The sequence below is a fragment of the Chelon labrosus genome (assembly GCF_963514085.1).
Source record: "Chelon labrosus genome assembly, chromosome: 23".
In the NCBI taxonomy this organism is placed as follows: domain Eukaryota; kingdom Metazoa; phylum Chordata; class Actinopteri; order Mugiliformes; family Mugilidae; genus Chelon; species Chelon labrosus.
In genome coordinates, this window is record NC_140356.1 from 9,830,189 (window position 1) to 9,846,277 (window position 16,089).

General features: G+C 44.8%; 1 protein-coding gene across 1 annotated transcript in view; it reads left to right on the plus strand.

Moving 5' to 3' along the window:
* Positions 1-16,089, plus strand: part of foxp2 (forkhead box P2) — a 97,247-nt gene that overhangs the window by 59,698 nt on the left and 21,460 nt on the right. Inside the window, exons 6-10 of the mRNA XM_084573480.1 lie at positions 5,313-5,450; positions 6,988-7,077; positions 8,942-9,131; positions 10,095-10,374; positions 12,373-12,477. Coding sequence (XP_084429606.1) covers positions 5,313-5,450; positions 6,988-7,077; positions 8,942-9,131; positions 10,095-10,374; positions 12,373-12,477 — 803 coding nt within the window. The remainder of the gene's footprint in view (positions 1-5,312; positions 5,451-6,987; positions 7,078-8,941; positions 9,132-10,094; positions 10,375-12,372; positions 12,478-16,089) is intronic.

The following is a 16,089-nucleotide window of genomic DNA, read 5'->3' on the forward strand; positions in this document are numbered from 1 at the left end:
AGATTCTTTTTTTCATGTCCCATCTCCCTCCCTGCTTCTCTTTTTTCCCCCCTGCATTTACAACACCTACAGGACAAGATTGCTAAATTGCGAGGACAGAGCAGGTTCATCATTGTGATGCAAAAGAAGTTGAAATGCAACCCCAAGGCGAAGTAGCTGAGTTTGGGGGATCAAGAGAAAGTGAGAGGGAGGGATAAAAAAAAGTAACTCAGACCTTTGATGTAGCAGCAACAAATTTACCTTGTGACAGAAGATACATGGCTGCAATAAACGAGTTATACCAGCCCTTACACATGCAATCAGATGATTCTGGCCAGGGTGTTAATTGGATCCTAACCGGCAGATCTGATACGCCCGGGCCCCGGTGGTGAGGGGGAAAGCCTTTCCAAGTGATGAACTATAATTCACTGAGCTGCTTGAAGCACTTGTAATTTACTGTGTGTCACTGATGAAGAGGCTGATCCAGTGGAGGCCATATTACCTGCAACATCAGAGGAAAGTGGCCCCCCCTTCTCCACCTCTCTCTCACTTTCTTTCCATCTCAGCTCTCTCCTCGCTCTCTCTCCGCACTTTCTCTTTTAATTCCCCCCCCCCTCACTCTTTCTGTCGCTCCCATTTACTCTTGAACTACCTGCAGGGAGGCATCAGTCGGGAGTGAATTGTGCCAGTTTAATGATAAAGGTGCGACAATTTGTACTGATAATGACACAAACAATGTGCACAAGCAATGTCGCGCTGCCATCGAAGAGGCTTAATCAGTGACTTTCTACATGTAGAGATAAATCAATATGGAAATTGCACTAAGCCCGTCCCAATCTCCTCAGGCTTTTTATTAGAGGCTTTTACATGATGGGTATTTATGTTATGATAAATTACACTTCCCATGCACTGCTGCCAAACTGCTATGGAAATTGATTTTGGAAAACATTCTGTAATCTACTTAGCTTCACTCCTGACAATCTAGAGTATTGATCTCTCTAAGCTGAACACACTACGTGCGTTTGAGCGAGGCTCGCGTGCAAGTATATGTGATTTTACATAGTAAACACACACTTGCATACCACACACTTGAACTTCAACCACTCGTCAACGCGAACCGGCCCGCCCCGTTGCCTCGGTGGTCCTTCCGTGGAGAGCCGCGGACATCAATAATCGTGTGGCCACATTTGGCAGTAATTGGCTAGTAAATGAGCAGTGTCAACTGGAAGAGAGTTGAGAGGTCAGAAGTCCACCAGCCACGATGGGGGTCTGAGTGTCGGCCTTATCCCCCCTGGGATGCTCAGGAGATTGAGATGAAATGGGGATGGGAGTTAGTGGGTCTTCTTCCCTTTTTCTTGATTGCTTGATCTCTTTCTTTCTCTGTGTGTGAAGTAAAGCTAGTGGCTTAATTAGCTGCAACTCTCCTGCCAAGGATCCACAGTAATTACCGACTAGGACCCTTCCATTTCTCATAGCATTTATCTTAGCAGTGTCTGTAGCGGAGCTCAGTCCCCTGTCCAGTGCTACAGGAACCTCTGTCGCTGATAACCGCTCCACGTTCGTTGCCCCTACAATGTTTATTGCTGCCATCTAATCACCAGTTTCCCCCTTGCTTATTACTGCTAAGTGATTTCTATGGAAGGAAATCGAATAAAAGGAATTCCTCTCTAATTGTTTAAGTTTGAACTCTGATACTACTTATCTCCCGCTTTAGGTAATTTGAGATCACTCATAAAAACGTATTGCTGTAAAGATAAAGTCCCACACAGACAGCGGAGTGGATGTTACTGCTGGAAATCCATTTGTCCACTGGTCAGGATAGACAGCTGTGTTAGCCAGCCGGTGAGCAGGAGATAGAGGGGATGTGGTGTTCTGCATTTAATGCCCAGTTAAATCAAACATAATGAGAGACTCGGGTGCCAGCTTTGCCTGGAAAAGATACCAAAGCTCTCCGTAGAAGAGTTTGACCTTTTGCAAAGCATTGGAGAGGATGGATACAGGCTGCTGGTGTGACAAGAGTGGTGTAATGATCTGCTTGTTCTGGTGAGGGCCCCACCAGTGTTTTTACATCATGAGCCAATTTAAAGGTCCTTTGTTTTGCTCTCCAACTTTGAGGGCAAACCACATGGCTTCAAAGTTCATGTCAATATGGCTCATTGTTCTTTTTAGGACAAGGCACATAAATAAGGGTTCAAACGGTGAACTTAAGCAAGCATGTTTCTGACAAATGTTTGTAAAGCAGCCAGTCACATTCAAATGAGTTATTCAAAAGTCATTTGCAAGCCTTTCCATCCAAATTTGCACCATTAAAAGCAGCACACTAACCTTTTTGGTTATTAAGGTCCCCAGTGGCTACATCAGCTGCAGCTAATTTCTAAGAATTTAATAAATCCCATTAATACTTTTTTTTGTGCACCAGTACTGGAAATATATCCTTTTGGATTACAGAGAAACAGAGGCACAGACCAATTGGATATCAGGGCTCGTCTTCTGCGAATGAGAGTCTATTCACGGTGCGTGGATGTTTACGCCACTGCCAGCGTCTACTAAATGCTCATTAATTTTATCCCTTCGTGGCAAAATCATTTCAAGGAGAGGCAATTCAGCCTCCTGTTCCTTTCAATTCACCGCTCCCGTCAATCAAGCCCTCCTGCAGTATCCTGCAGAATGGAGGTGTTATATTCCTGCAATTATCATGTCATATACTCGAAAATGTAAATGAACGTGTGTGTAAAATTAAATTTATGGGTTGTCAGTGAAGAATAAGAACCAGGAGAGCAATTACTTATCTGCTTTCATCTTGGAGCCTCTGATACGTCAAGCAGAAAAGCATGCAGTTAAATGCTGGAATTAGCATTGTGCTGCACTTCACAATGGACGTGGGCCAGTGCCTTTTCTCCCCTCTCTTTCTTCCTCCTGCCTTCTCTCTCTTTTTCTGTCCCCTTCTTTTTTTTGTTTGGAGCCGTAGTGAAATAAAGATGATTATCACCCATCACAGCTCTAAAAAAAAACAATGAAGGCGTAAAAGGAATGCTATTATTTCATAACCTGGTTGTTTGCTGTTTTTTATTTTTATTATTTGCCGCTCTTTTGTTTGGTTTTATTCATTGTGGAAATCCTGCATTATTCATTTCCAAGTACCTGACTCTGAATGCTAACATTTCAGCATTTACACCACGAGGAAACTGTTTGAAGTACAGTGTACAACTTATGTTTAATTCTCCTTTATATATATGCATGCGCATACATTTGTGTTAAAGCCTACATGTCTACGCCTGCATCCTTTTTGTGAACCAAAACATCTTGGAGCCTGCATCCAATTAATAGTCTTAATGAGTGCATCTCTCATGTTGTTTCTCAGCTGCTCTTGCCCCATTGTAATGGCATCCAACACAAAACCAGGAGTGACTGCGGGGGTAATTACTTACCTAGCAAATGTACCTTTAAGGGTTAATAACATTGAAGGTGTAAGCACAGCATTTGCATAATTACACATGGACTGTTTAATTTGCAACTTTTGACGGCTTTTGTTCAGCTCCTCGCTTATTGTGAATGCAATTTCTCTTGTATTCTTGCACGGAGGAGTCCAGAGAAGAAAGGACATGTACCACAACATCCTGCTCCTCCTCCTCCTCCTCCTCCTCCTCCTCCTCCTCCTCCATCCCTTCCACCTTAGATGGAGTCCCTTCTCTCTAAGACCCTAATGAACAATGGAGGCAGGATTTGTTTGAATATGAATATGAATGTGCAGCGGGGCCGGCTGGAAGTTGACCTTCAGCTGTGATTTTCAGTTCATCAGGATTAGTCAAGGCGGGCGATCAGGAGCCACTAATGCATAATGACTTCTAAAATGAAAAATGTGTAGTGACCATGCAAATGTCTCGGCTAATCAAAGAGGGGGGAAAACCTGGGGTGGGGGGTTGGCGTTGAGGAGAGGAGAGCTAAACAAGGACGTGTCAAGGCCTGACAGAGAGAGAGGGAGAGAGAGAGAGGGAGGGAGGAAGGAAGGAGAGACATGCATGGAAAGTAATCAAGCCAGCTTGATTAGCTGGCGATGAGGACAGGGATGTCTTATTGGCCCCTTGACACACCATATAGGCTAGCTACTGTCATGGCAGTTTGACGCCAAACACCGTCGCAATTAGCATCAGGGAAGGTGGTACTACAAGTTGATATTTTAATTGTGTTGTACAGCATAAAACCTGTCTGTCAAGATGCAGCATCCGACCCTAAACAAAATGCAGTAGTACATTGTTGTTCTGAAAACGGCAAATTTGTGTTTAAGCTGATTACATTCAAATTTAAAGGTCATACAGGAAGAGTTTGAATTTGAAATTCGTGTTGAATCCGTGTGCTGTTGCACTGAATTTGATCCTAAAATCATACTCTCGTCTTAGCCTTTATTTTCCACGACTGCAAAGCAAACAAAGTAATCTCTTCTCCACAGAAGTTGTTCAATGTTTAAGCAGCCTCGTGAAGCCGACATGTAAACGTTAGCCCGCACTCCCCTGTTAGCATGTGCGCAAACTATCCAAGACTAAAGAGAAACGCGTCGTCTTTCCATTGATCTTCTGCCTCAGAAGTCGCCTGAGCTGCCACCTTAGAATAATTTAGTGGTAAATGCAGGATACGTATTTTGTTTTGGTTCAGTCGAGTCCTTCTACTGCGGATTCACGGCTTGTATTTTAATATTTATCATCTAAAAATGACGCCAGGACGCCAGCCGAGGCCAAGAAACAAATCTCCTTTTGGCTACAACAGCAAAGCATTAATTTATTGTTTTCCATATATCCCTCCCTCCCTAATATTAAAAGAAAAAAAGGCTCAGCGTGAACCCCAAACTCCCTGCTCTGGCCCACCACATCACGCTGATTGTGCCTGCCACGTGTCCACTTCATCAGTGTAGTTTTAATCAACTTTAGAGTTGTGCATTTTCACGCTGTTTCACAATAGCAGCACTGATAGGCACGCTTAAGTGGGAGGGGGGGTTCAAGGGTCCTGCTAATTAAGGTCTATGTCTATTTAAATCCCTTACTTTTCCCAGTGGGTTGAAGGCAGGAAAATAAGATGAGCAACACAAAGGCACAGCACCCATCTGTCCTTCAGCGTCTCCTCTAGGCTGCCAAGCGTCACGGCCATGGGAGGCCTGCTCTCCCTACCTCTCAAACCACCAATTACCACACTCCCAGTAGATCTAAGCCACTATGCCTGACGTACATCTCTAATGCTCTATTTTTCAAACTTTCTCCATTTCACTCCTGCGCCTCTCCTCCTTTTTTTGTCCATCTCACGTTCCATCATCTTTTCTGTTTTTTTTTACCCTCAATGTCCAGGTTCCAGTGTCAGTGGCCATGATGAGTCCCCAGGTGATCACGCCGCAACAGATGCAGCAGATCCTCCAGCAGCAGGTTCTTTCCCCCCAGCAGCTCCAGGCCCTGCTCCAGCAGCAGCAGGCTGTAATGCTACAGCAGGTAAACACACACTCACAACTAAATGCACACGACATTGAACAAACATTTTGATGCACGTGCAAATACAGACACTCTAATGCTAGCCATGCCCCATCTGCAGCAGTTTATTTTCATCTTAAAACTGTTGCCATTGCTTTCGGATTGGGGCCAACATACACACAAATTAATCCACACACAACACTGAGCCATTCCTGTGCCCATGTATCACAGCCACCAGTCGCTCATGCCAACTCACTGCAGCCCTGTGTCCTTGACACGCTTACCAAGAGGAATCTGAAATTGACGCACTTGTTCGTGTCAGCTCTAATTAACTGTCTCCGGTGTGTCGCTGGTTCAATTCCCTGACAAGCATCCATCAGGGACTGAGAGAGTAGGGCACCAGGAGCTGACTGATAGGTGATGGATGATGTAATATTTGGAATCAACTCGAGAAAGCACACACTTGGCACAGTCTCACGTCAGAGCTGAAATGCATTTCTCATTCATGGATTTGATTAAGGAGAAGAGAATAGTTTAATTAAGAATGTCAGTCATTCTGATTCTGCCTCTTCATTAAGAGCGCCCCAGCTCGAGCTTTGGTTTCAGAACAATTGCATGCCTTCGCTCAGCCTTTTTGCAGCAATAAAGGCACTTATCGGAAAATTTGATGCAGCATTTTTATTTTGTTTTAATTGCAAACTTGATCACATTGAATCAGTCACACAGAACATCTGTCTTAAATCCTAAATTAATCACAAAATGAAAACCTGCTGTAAGTGAACATACTCCAGACTTCTGTTGTGGATTTATGTAGATTAAGTGACTTAAGAGGCAGCTCCTACGTCTTAAATTCACTACTGCCTGTTAACTCATGTGGATACTTCAGTGTCAATTTGCACAGAACTGGGTGCGTTCCAGTGGACTTCTTTTTCAGGTCAAACTGCTATCTGAAAATACTTGAAACAAAACTGAAATCAAAGTTTAAATAGCTGTCACACTGTGTGTGTGCTAAAGGAATCAGTTCAATGTAGCGAGCTTGATCCTGAGAGGCATCATTCTGTTTATTTCAGCCACTCCAAAGGAAGTCAGTGTGCTCTGGCAGCCAAATGCATAGTTAATATGATGGATTGTTATCCCTGCAGAACTGTGGGACTATTAAAAGTCCACATGAAGAGCAGTGAAAGACAGCAAGGCTAACAAATGCCAAAAGAAGTAGATAATGTATTGATTGCACAACAGTTTCTTCATAACAAATCAGGTGAAGTCCAGCTGGAGCTAAAGTGGTGCACGCGTGATTCAGAAGAAATGTGTTGTTGATTTTAAGGGAGGTTCTTTGTGGATTTCCTTTAATGTAAATCAATTGAAAGTTATTATACTCCATAAAAAGGCTCTGAGTCATTTCATTTAAACCATTAAAAAGATGTAATAGATCTTTGAGCAAGTCTGATTCATAGCATATGAAGAATATCTTGGCATTGTGTAGAGATTTAAGAGAAAAGTTTGCTTTGATCAATTGTATTTACTCATGGTGTGTGTGTGTGTGTGTGTTTGTTTGCAGCAACACCTGCAGGAGTTCTATAAGAAACAACAGGAGCAGCTTCATCTGCAGCTTCTCCAGCAGCAGCACCCTGGCAAGCAGGCTAAAGAGGTGAGTGCACCACGAACATATTATGTCCACACATCATAAAAGATTTAAATGACACAAAGGAGACACAAAAGTGTACTGGGATATTTTATGGCCAAAGAAAATAAATGTGAGTTTATTACAGTCCAATAGCACATGTTGCTGTTTCTCTTTAAACAAAGAATAAACTAATTAAAGTAATACTACGTTAACTGATTCCATTTATGAACTGTTTCACTTGGCGTTTGCACGCACTGTATAAGCACACATGTTTACCCACACCAATGATTTACAGAAAGGAGACCAGAGACAAAGGGTCCTGCATCCAACTCGTTAATGAACTGTTTCTGTGGGCGTACAAACACGCACAAACACACGCGCCGCCACTAAAGTTGCGGTGTACGCCGCTCATAAATCACAGTGACAGGCAGCCGGTCAACAGACACGGCTCTGTCTCGCTCTCTTCGGCTATCAGAAGAGAGGAGGCGAGCATGACAGGCCTAACCGCGTTTGCATAACGGTGTCGGTGCTGAACCTCAGAGAGCCAGTCTAGGGCCACATCCAGACGACTATGTGGAAGCAGTTAAATTGATCAGAAAAAAAAAGGTATCACATAAACACACAGTTTTTTTTTTCCTTCTCTCTCTCCGTGTTGCACATCTCAACGTCTCCTCAAGCAGCCTATTATGCTGCCCCTACAGGAAGTCACCACTGACCTCCCGGCGGCTTTGTTTCTGTTTGGATTTGTGAATGGAGTTTTTCAGGGGCCTCGCCATCAAATATGGAATAGAAATTGCTCCCTTATTTCTCTCGAGGCAAGGTGGCAGGTTGGGGGGGGGGGGGGCAAACCTCCCTCCACCACTCCATTATACAGCCTGTTTTCCAGTGAGCGCATCACAAGTTTTGCCCCCCACCTCTCCACAGCGCCTCCAACTTGATACTTTTTCAGGTGCACAACAATACATGCATACAGAAAAACATGCTGCATGCACGTACATGTATATGGAGAGGAATAGTTAAAACATTACCTTACATGCAAGCTAGAATATGTTCCATTACATCTCCCAGCATGCACTTAGAATCAGCTATTACCTGTGTTTTCCTAATTTAATATATGGCTCTGTTTCACAGCTCGGAGCCGAAGCTTTTGTCTCTACCTAAAACTCCCTCCCTCACTGACTTGTTTTGCTGCTGTGGCTGAGTTTGATGTTTTTCATTTAGTTGTTGTTTTTGTTGTTGTTTTGCACAGGGCTTACGTAATTGCCTGTCTGGCCCAGCGATAAACAACTCTGTGAGGCAGCGAGGAGAGCTGAGAGGGAGCAGAGGGGTGTGTGTGCATACGAGTGTGTTTGTTGTGTGTATGCATCCACATGCACGTGCAGCTATAAATCTCTCATTCAGCCAGTTCCCTCTGGTCACATAAGCTGTAACAGACCATCAGTGAAGGCGAGACAATTAACTATCAGGGACGGTGGGTGGGGTGGGTGGCTGTATACGGGATGGGGGATTATACCAGAGGCTTAGTATCATACACAATCACAAGCCACATACACTGACAGGCTCGAGAGCTGGTATATCAGCGTAGCTTTGTGTCTGTTTGTGTGTGTGCGCTCACGGACATGAACACACACAAAGAGAGAGGAGAAGGCATCAGCATTGTGGTACAGCCCAAAAAATCTGGAGGAAAGATAGAGTGGAGAGAGGAAGAGGCAGAGAGGTATAGCTAAGGTCACGGCAGAGGCGAGTGAGTACAGACTCCATACACACAAACACTGCTCTGTCTTCTCTCCCGCTCTCTCAGTTGTTAATTCGTCTGTAATGTTTCCCTCCCTCTCCTCTCCTCTCGGCTCCTCTCTTGCTCCTCTCTTCCTCCTCCTCCTCTCTATAGCAACAGCAACAGCAGCAGCAGCAGCAGCAGCTGGCCGCCCAGCAGCTCGTCTTCCAGCAGCAGCTCCTGCAGATGCAGCAGCTCCAGCAGCAGCAGCACCTGCTCAACATGCAGCGGCAGGGCCTGCTCTCGCTGCCTGGGCCCGCTCCAGGCCAAGCTGCCCTGCCCGGACAGACCCTGCCCCCACAAGGTAAGATGAGGAGGGGTGGCGGGGGAGGAGGCAGAGGGAGAAGGGATGTGGTTGCACTGAGCATGTGACTTGCACGTACTTCCTGTCTTTTGTCTGCGTTAAGTGTTTGCGTGTCTTTCATTGTCCCTTCCTGCTGTCCAGTGTTCATCTAGCCTGTCTGTCCTCCTCATCTGTCTTACTGTCCTGCCTGTCTTTTGCTTTTCTAATTGGTATGCACCTGTGTCCCTGTTGCGTTATCTCTAAGTATGTCTGCCTTCCCCCTCATTGGTATGCTCTTCTACCATCCACTTTGTCCCTAACTCTCTCCATGATTGTTTTGTTTAGTCTTTTATTCTTCCTTTCTCTCTCTTCTTGTCTGATTATGGCTTTCTTTGTCTACCTCTGTTTCAGTCTCAGCTCTGCACTGCGAGTGTTTGTTGTTTTTCCATCTTTGTTTCTATTCCCCCACTCCCCAGCCCCCTCCTTCTTTGGGCGGTTGTTGTTGTTGTTGTTGTTTACTGCCTTTACTGAGAAGCAGGGAGAGACGAAAGAGGAGAATAAAAGGACACGCAGAGAGGAGAACAGGCTCCATTTTCTCCTCCTGAGCCGAGCAAACACCTATGTTTGTTGTTTACCATCAAAATGTCGGAGACAGAAGACAACCGGGAGGGAGATGTTAGAAGTGAATCAGAGAACAGTGCCTAATTAGTTTCCAAGCAGTCGACAAACCTTTTCTATCTCACTGGATCGTGCATATATTCACTATAATCAATGTAACCGAGAGCTTCACAAATAATCTGTTATGGGGTAAAATCAGAACCTAACTGGAACCATAAATGGTTTTATTGTTGGGTCAAGGTTGTATGGAACTTTCCTGGCTGTTGAAGAAAGTTTACAGAGTTTTGTTTCATGCAACGTTGCAGCGTTTGCATTTATTTTATATGTATTTATTTACACTCACTCCCCAACTCTGTTCTGCTCCAGCTGGCCTGAGCCCTGCAGAGCTCCAGCAGTTGTGGAAGGACGTGACCGGAGGCGGCAGTCACGGCATGGAGGACAACGGCATCAAACACAGCAACAGTGGCACTGGCACCGGCGTGGGTGGCGGCGGTTTAGACCTCTCCACCAACAACTCTTCTTCAACTACCTCCTCCTCCAATCCCGCCAAAGCGTCGCCGCCCATCTCCCACCATTCCATCGCCAACGGACAGTCTCCCGCCCTCAACCACAGAAGAGAGAGGGAAAGGGAAAGGGAGCGAGAGAGGTAAAATAACGATTCACGCATCAAAAACACGGAGGAGATCAAAAGTTCGCTCGCTACTCATCGCACACTCCTTGTTGTTGTTGTTATTCAATGTAGGAACGTGTCAGAACTCGACAAGAATCTGCAGCTTTGTTACTTCAGGGGAAACTGTTTTGTTTATTTATTCAAAAGTTTATTAGTGTCTTGGTAACATATATATAAAAAAAACAAGAGCCTTGTTTTCCCAGGGGACCACATGTGCCATTGAACACACTTAACTTGCACACACATATCAAAAAGCAGGGAGACGAAGCCACGCAGGCAGGTGCACTTACAACAAGCCTCTCTGGCAGGCAAGACAAGGTAACCCCCTTGTACATTAAGTATTTAGTGCTTTCTCTCTCTTTTTTCCCTCTTTTGAAAATTACCTTCCTTGCTTGCTTGTCATGTAAACAGAATACGTGATGCCTTGAGTGGCGTTTCCAGGATGTTTATCCTTGTGATGGCGTCTTTTATAAATGCACCCAGCACCGAAACACTGACTGTTCACATATCTGCCTATCTGGCCCATGCATTATTCAAAGGCTTTTCTTGGGCGATATTATAATAAGGACTTAGGGTAGCGGTGTGTGTATGTGTGGATGCTCGGTAGAGACTCACACTGGAGGTGGAAGTGCTGTGTAATTGGTTTAAAGTAGATGCTATCTCTCCAGTACCACTAAAAGGAGGCTTGAAAAAGATATCTTTTAGAAGGAAGACAGAGAGAAAGCGAAAGGTAGGGAGTGAATGAGTAGAGGAGGAAGAAAGGAAAAAAAAGAGACTTTTTATCTGCCTGTGTCCCGAGGGGTGTGTGGTGTCTCATAATGATCGAACAAGGAGTATTGTCAGGAGCACTGCTTACTAACATGCCATGGATCGATGTGGGGAAAACCCCTCAGTAAAACTCTGTGTGAGCTCTGCCAGCGCGAACACACACACACATGCACATATTCATGGGCTGCACACACAGTCATGCATGTAGTCATCGACCACACACATACAGGCGCAGGCATAACCTATAAGCAGACAAACACACGAGACACTGTACACAACGCACTCCCATTCACATTTTCACAGACGCATACACCAGTGCCAAGCCTAAAGGTTAAACTGTCATCTTTAATAGGATGTGCTGTCTAGGCAGGGTCGTAACTTATTTGGGTGCCATTTGAAAAACGCCAGAACACCCCTGCTCCCGCTGTCCTCAAAGAACATAAGTTACACAGAGTATTAATCTCCTGATGAAAATTATATGGCTGTCTGGATTTTTAATGTTTACTTGAAAGCCTCCACCCCTCCTCCACATAATAGCTTTCCAAGATGGGATGGTGGCTGTGGTGCAGACGAAGCTACTGCTCACTCTAGATTTTCACTGGGGATGTTAGTTGTAGTGTAGCTACAGAGATTGTAGTTAGCATGCAGAGATTAGACTGAATGGAGATCAGTCTTTTCTTCTATCGTTTGTAATTGACCAATTGAATCTCTTACTCTTGATCTGAGATGTTCGGACCTCAGAGGACAACACCATACCAACCGAGAACCGGTTCTGAGCATTTGACCATTAATATGTTCAACTGGAACCCAGTGAGAACCAGTCGGATCCCAGCGTGAACTGTATTGACACTGGCGTCATGAGTGAGCGGGTGCAAAACCTGTGAAATCAAACACGCCAAATGGAGTCCCCTGGTCGTGCGAAGAAACACAACTTTTAATGTCGGTATGGACATTTGCTGGGTTTCAGCAGAAGCTTGAATCTCTACTCTGAAAAAAACAAAACAAAGTGAACTTGCTGAAGAGCCGAAGCTTAGCCGAGGTCTTGTCACCCACCAGATCTGAGTGTGGAACTTGTGCTGCAGGGCGTCTCAAACAGAACTGATAAGCAAACTGAACCGTACTCTTTGGTTTGAAAAGCCCCCTTAGTGATGAACTTGATTCTACCCTGCCTCATTCATCTCTTGTTTCTTGTGTCTCTACTTCTAGTTCACTACATGAAGAAAGTGGAGGGACCCACCCCCTGTATGGTCATGGTGTGTGCAAGTGGCCCGGCTGTGAGAACATCTGTGATGACTTTGGACAGTTTTTGAAGTAAGAGCATACTCTGTGACTAAGAAGATATCTGCTCACCTCTCCCTGTTAACACTGTGGTGATGTATATTTTAAGTTATCCCCATCAGCGCGGCACCTCCTTTCCCTAACAAAGAAAAACATCACCGCCTTTCAGTGACCACATTTTGACCTCCTAGACAGCTATTTGACAAGGTGCTGCTCCAGCAAAGCAGAATTCAAACCAACTCTGAACCATAACAAATTTTCCTTCCTGGCGTGGAGGGGCCTGATAGGTTTGTGAAAAAGCGTCAAAAGCTAATGGCAACTCGCAAGGCCGCACACTTACCTCCACAACAAAGGCCCCCATTCACTGTTGTCATGGTGCAGGCGCCAGAGCGAATGAACTCTTCATGCTCCATCAACAATTTAGTTAATTAGCTCATTTGTAATTGGCCGGCTTTGTTGCCAGGATGTTAGTGGGGGGACATCAAAGGAAGAAGGTGTTTGCAGCACTGCCGATTACAGGTTATCACATTGCCACTCACCGAGAGTCTCTCCCACTCTCTCCCTCTCTCTCTCTTTCCCTGACTCCCTGCTCTCACACAGAGAAGAAAAGAAAGGGAAAGCTTTAATTTGAATATTCTAATTAGATTTGTAATTAACTGTGAAATAACGATCTGGCGAGTGTTTTTCACGGGCTGCAAATGTCCATGTGAATTCACATAAACTCTTGAAATCAGGACATTGTACTGGCTTATTTTCCAAATTATGCATTTCTCTACAGCAGCGACTGTAATAAGTTGCAGAAAGCTGCGGGAAAAAAAATGACTGATACAAGAAACTAGTCCACCCATGGGGGGCTGCTGCAGGATTTAGGTCAGGTTTTTGCTAATTCTACAGCAGCTTGTGAATGAAAGCTAAAAGCTGCATCTGTTAAATGCTGTGACTCTAATAAACACAGTGTTTACCTGTCTTTCAGAGACACATCCAGGTAGTGCGTTAGGCTCCATTTTCACACACTGTCAAGGCATATCATACACTTAAAGGAGCCATAATTGACAGTGATAGATTTAAATGAATCAGAGGTGAATATGGATAGCAACAGCCTCACAAGTATGTTTGCTTATCCCCTCTGGAAAATGTGCCACACACATGTCAATGTCAAAACCAGTGTTCTACATAGCACATCCATAACCGTCATCTTTTTTTTTTGAAGCCGTGCTTATGAAAAACCAGTTTGCACAATCCATTGTCCAAGCTGGACTACATGTGCAGTAGTCCAGGTAGTTTGCCTTGCAGCTTGAGAACAGATATGTGCGTGATAAGGCAAGCCTATGTCAGATTAGCAGGTTTTCTGATATCTTGTCATATCACTTCAGTCCATAAAGAAGACATCAGTCTGTTCCTCTGTACTGTACGCTCTGTACACAAAAACACCTAAGTCTGTGTGCTCTAAGGATACTGTGTCTGGGTAGCTTAGCTGGTTATTTAGGTGAGGGGCAGAGATGCATTGTATAAAGCGTCTGTGAATCCGGTAAGCTGGTGAGTCGATGCAAAAGGATGCATGGTTGTAAAGACAAACTGAGAGAGCGAGAAAGACAGATGGAGAGGAAACGGGTAGATTTCAAACTTGAAAGCGAGTGCATAGGTTTTGTAAGAACACTTGCCAGAACATTGGCTGCTACAAAACAGAACAGTGTCTTGGTTCAGCCTCACATACACGTACACACAAGTCAGAGTTTGGCTCTATACTGTAACCCAGCCAGCACATGAAAACAGACACCAACAAAGAAGGCAGGCTCGTCATCAGAACAAAGATGGCTGCTCGGTGGCGTGCCTTGGAGCAGTGATTGTAGGTGTCACAGGGAGTCCTTTTATGTTTCCGGAGATGCCAGTCGACTACACACACACGGATTCAAGCATGCACACACACACACAGGCACAGTTTAAACGGGGTTACATAAAGTGGATGTCAGATTTAGATGACAGTTTAGATGTTGGTAGTTGGGTTGTGGGTTACGAGTGCGGGGAGGCGGCAGGGGGGGACCCGAGTCAAGCTGGTAGCTCGCTGTTGGAGCTCGGCTCAGCAGCGGTGACACGTTTAGTCATCTATTGTTTTGTTGCATGAAGAAACTTGTCAAGATCAGCATTTAATAGCTCTTCAGTGCGCTTTTAAGTGTGCTCACCTGGAAAAGGTAGCCGCGAGGTGGCTGGCACCCTGAATTAGCTCTGTGAAGTTCAAAATGAAATAATATCGCTGGGAATGTTTCTTGAGCGGTGGGTGTTGCGGTTTGTGGGTGTATTTGTGTTAGTTACACGAAAAAGAGAGAGGGAGGAACATTCATGCTTTTAGGTTATGTGCTAGAGCTATTTTTGTGGGAGTCTTTTTGGTAAACAAAAGAGACAGGAAAGGCAATTAATGCTTGAACATTTTGCTACTTTGTGCCATTTCCATGGCTGTTTGAAGCCATATTTGTCAATCCCTCCTGCATTTACTGATTGTATCACAAAAAGCTTTAACATCCAGTTTGTTTTTCCCCCTCAGAATATACATGAATGTTCCCCTGTTACTGTGGCTTTTCACCTCATGTCCCCCTTTTAAATCAATGTCCTCCCACCCAAATAAAATACGCTCTCTCTACACATAAGCAGACACACACGCTTTCTGTCACCACTCTACTCTCCTTATTACTGGCAGGAAGGCAGGCTCCATGTTAAAATGGCAAGCTCAGCCGCTAACCTGAACGTTGGTGTCTGTAACCCACTGCTAATTAAACCCACAAGGCAGCAGGCAAGTGTCTTTGTCTCTATATAATGTACACATACTCACACACACACGCACGCAGTCCAGGCAGGCAGGCAGTCAGGCAGGCCCCCGGCCCCTGGATAGCTAAGCTCTACTCTACCCTTCCACATGTCTGCTGCACTGTGACAAGACCTTTAAAACGGAGGGCATTACTTACGCACCACCACCAAGGGGAAAGTGTGTGTAAATATGCATGCTTGTGTGCATGCTACTAGGTGCACAGTACATGTGTAGACCTCTTCTGGTTGTGTGTGTGTGTGTGTGTATTAGGTTCAGTGTACGCGCAGACAGTTAGGGGGCCTAACTTTCTCTGGTGGGCCTCACTAGCCCCAGATAATACACACAGACAATTAGCAGAAATGTATCATCCATATATGCTGGCTTGAGTAGATTTATTATTGGGCCCTTAGTGGACGTTGATGGCCCATACATATTCATGCAACCAGCTGTGGGGAAAAACCTTTGAGATGTTTCTCTCTGTTCTCTTTAAGAGCAACTGCTGGATCCAATAAAAAAAGAAATCTTTATCTAGAGGCTGAAAAACAACAGCTGTGTCTCACCCCTCCCTCACCCTCTGTTTATCAGCCTCTTTGTCTCTTTATTTGCTTTGATTCCTCTACCTCGGCTACATCTCTCAATCTCCATCTCCGTCCTTTCTTTCCTGCTCTCGCGTGGACTTCATCACACGGGTAATTCGCTCAGAGGGCAGAAATCAATGCACCCTCAGAATGAGTCATGGGTAGTAAACATAAACTGGACTGACAGGGAGGTCTGCCACAGTCAGGTCACACACAAAATCTTAACCTACATATTATTTAGATTTGTCTAAAAGTGGGGCAGTGAGA